The sequence below is a fragment of the Otolemur garnettii genome, unplaced genomic scaffold, assembly GCF_000181295.1.
Source record: "Otolemur garnettii isolate 467f Iridium unplaced genomic scaffold, OtoGar3 scaffold00003, whole genome shotgun sequence".
Taxonomy (NCBI): domain Eukaryota; kingdom Metazoa; phylum Chordata; class Mammalia; order Primates; family Galagidae; genus Otolemur; species Otolemur garnettii.
This window is the reverse complement of record NW_003852398.1, coordinates 37865658-37867073: the sequence shown is the minus strand read 5'-3', so window position 1 is coordinate 37867073 and position 1416 is coordinate 37865658. Positions and strand designations below refer to the sequence as shown.

The following is a 1416-nucleotide window of genomic DNA, read 5'->3' as shown; positions in this document are numbered from 1 at the left end:
ACAGGGGGTGGCACAAGTTTAACTGGAGGCTCACTGGCAACAGTAGTGAAGGAAGCAAGAGGTGTGGTGAACTGTGTAGGACCAGCTTCTAAAAGCCGGGAAAGAGTGGGAGCACCTAACAGACAAAGAGGTATATAAAATGAGGTAAAAAGAAAGCACACGAACAAGCAGCAATAGCTACCTTAAGACTCAACTGAAGTGATAATAAGACTAATAATAATAAGACTAATCTGAAGTGATATGGCTTTTTAGAAATAAATGAAAAAAAACCTCAACTAAGAAAATTTTTATAGTCTTAAAAGAGTAATTCTTGTGTTAAATAAGCATTATCACTTTTTCTCTAACCTTCCTTAAGATCCTCCTTTAAGTTGGAAGTGAAGAAAAATGGATGGAAATATTTTGTCAGAGGAAAATTAAACGACTGACCAAAACAAAAAGAAAGGAAAGAAAAAAACTTGTATGGATAAATCACTTCTGCTAAAGCTTAGCGTGCTATAAACAACACAAATTAACATCATGCAAATACCAATATCTAATGTTTCTAAGATATCTTATGGGGCTTTCTTTTGGCTTTACATTCTCTATCTCATTTAATTCTTACTACATCCTTATCAAGTATATACATCACAATTAATAAAAGAGGACACTGAGACTCAACAGTTAAGATACGCATCAGAGGTCATAAAACTAGTGGGTGGCTGGCCTGAGATTAAAGCCCAGTTCTCTGGTTCCAAATCTTGTTCCCCTATTCTTAGTCTCAGGATATCTTCACCTTTTTATGATTTTATTTTATTTTATTTTATTTTTTTTGAGACAGAGCCTCAAGCTGTCCCCCTGGGTAGAGTGCCGTGGCATCACAGCTCACAGCAACCTCCAACTCCTGGGCTCAAGCGAGTCTCCTGCCTCTGCCTCCCAAGTAGCTGGGACCACAGGCGCCCACCACAACGCCCGGCCATTTTTTGGTTGCAGCCGTCATTGTTGTTTTGGCGGGTCCGGGCTGGGGATTCGAACCCGCCACCTTAGGTGTACGTGGCTGGCGCCTTAGACCTTTTTATGATTTTAAAAGCCACAAAGAAGCAGCTTTACTATTATTCTCATCAAAATCTATACTGTGGTCAATCAGGGATAGGAATATTTTGAAGGTGAAATGAATTTATAATCTAGAGCACTATGTTATTTAATGGGTTAAGGTAGCTCTAAAAGTAGTTGGGCTCTAAATCTGGGATTGACAATTGCTTTAGTAACAAATACTGAAAATAAGGTCAATCAATGGAAAGTTCAACATCTCTGAAATTGATGAAGGAAAAGTGGTAACTTACCTGAGGCAGCAGGGGAGGCTGCAACAGTATTGGGTGTTTGCTGTATCTCCCCACCATGTATCATGGGAAGGACCCCGCCTACCTCCAGGAGGACACC

At 39.8% G+C, this 1416-nt stretch overlaps 1 protein-coding gene across 1 annotated transcript in view; it reads right to left on the bottom strand.

The window, feature by feature from the left end:
* The window catches only part of BRD8 (bromodomain containing 8), a 50555-nt gene that overhangs the window by 30816 nt on the left and 18323 nt on the right, over positions 1–1416 (bottom strand). The window contains exons 9-10 of the mRNA XM_012807080.2: positions 1320–1416; positions 3–115 (exon numbers count right to left, since the gene is read on the bottom strand). The exon at positions 1320–1416 is cut by the window's right edge and continues 46 nt beyond it. Coding sequence (XP_012662534.1) covers positions 3–115; positions 1320–1416 — 210 coding nt within the window. The remainder of the gene's footprint in view (positions 1–2; positions 116–1319) is intronic.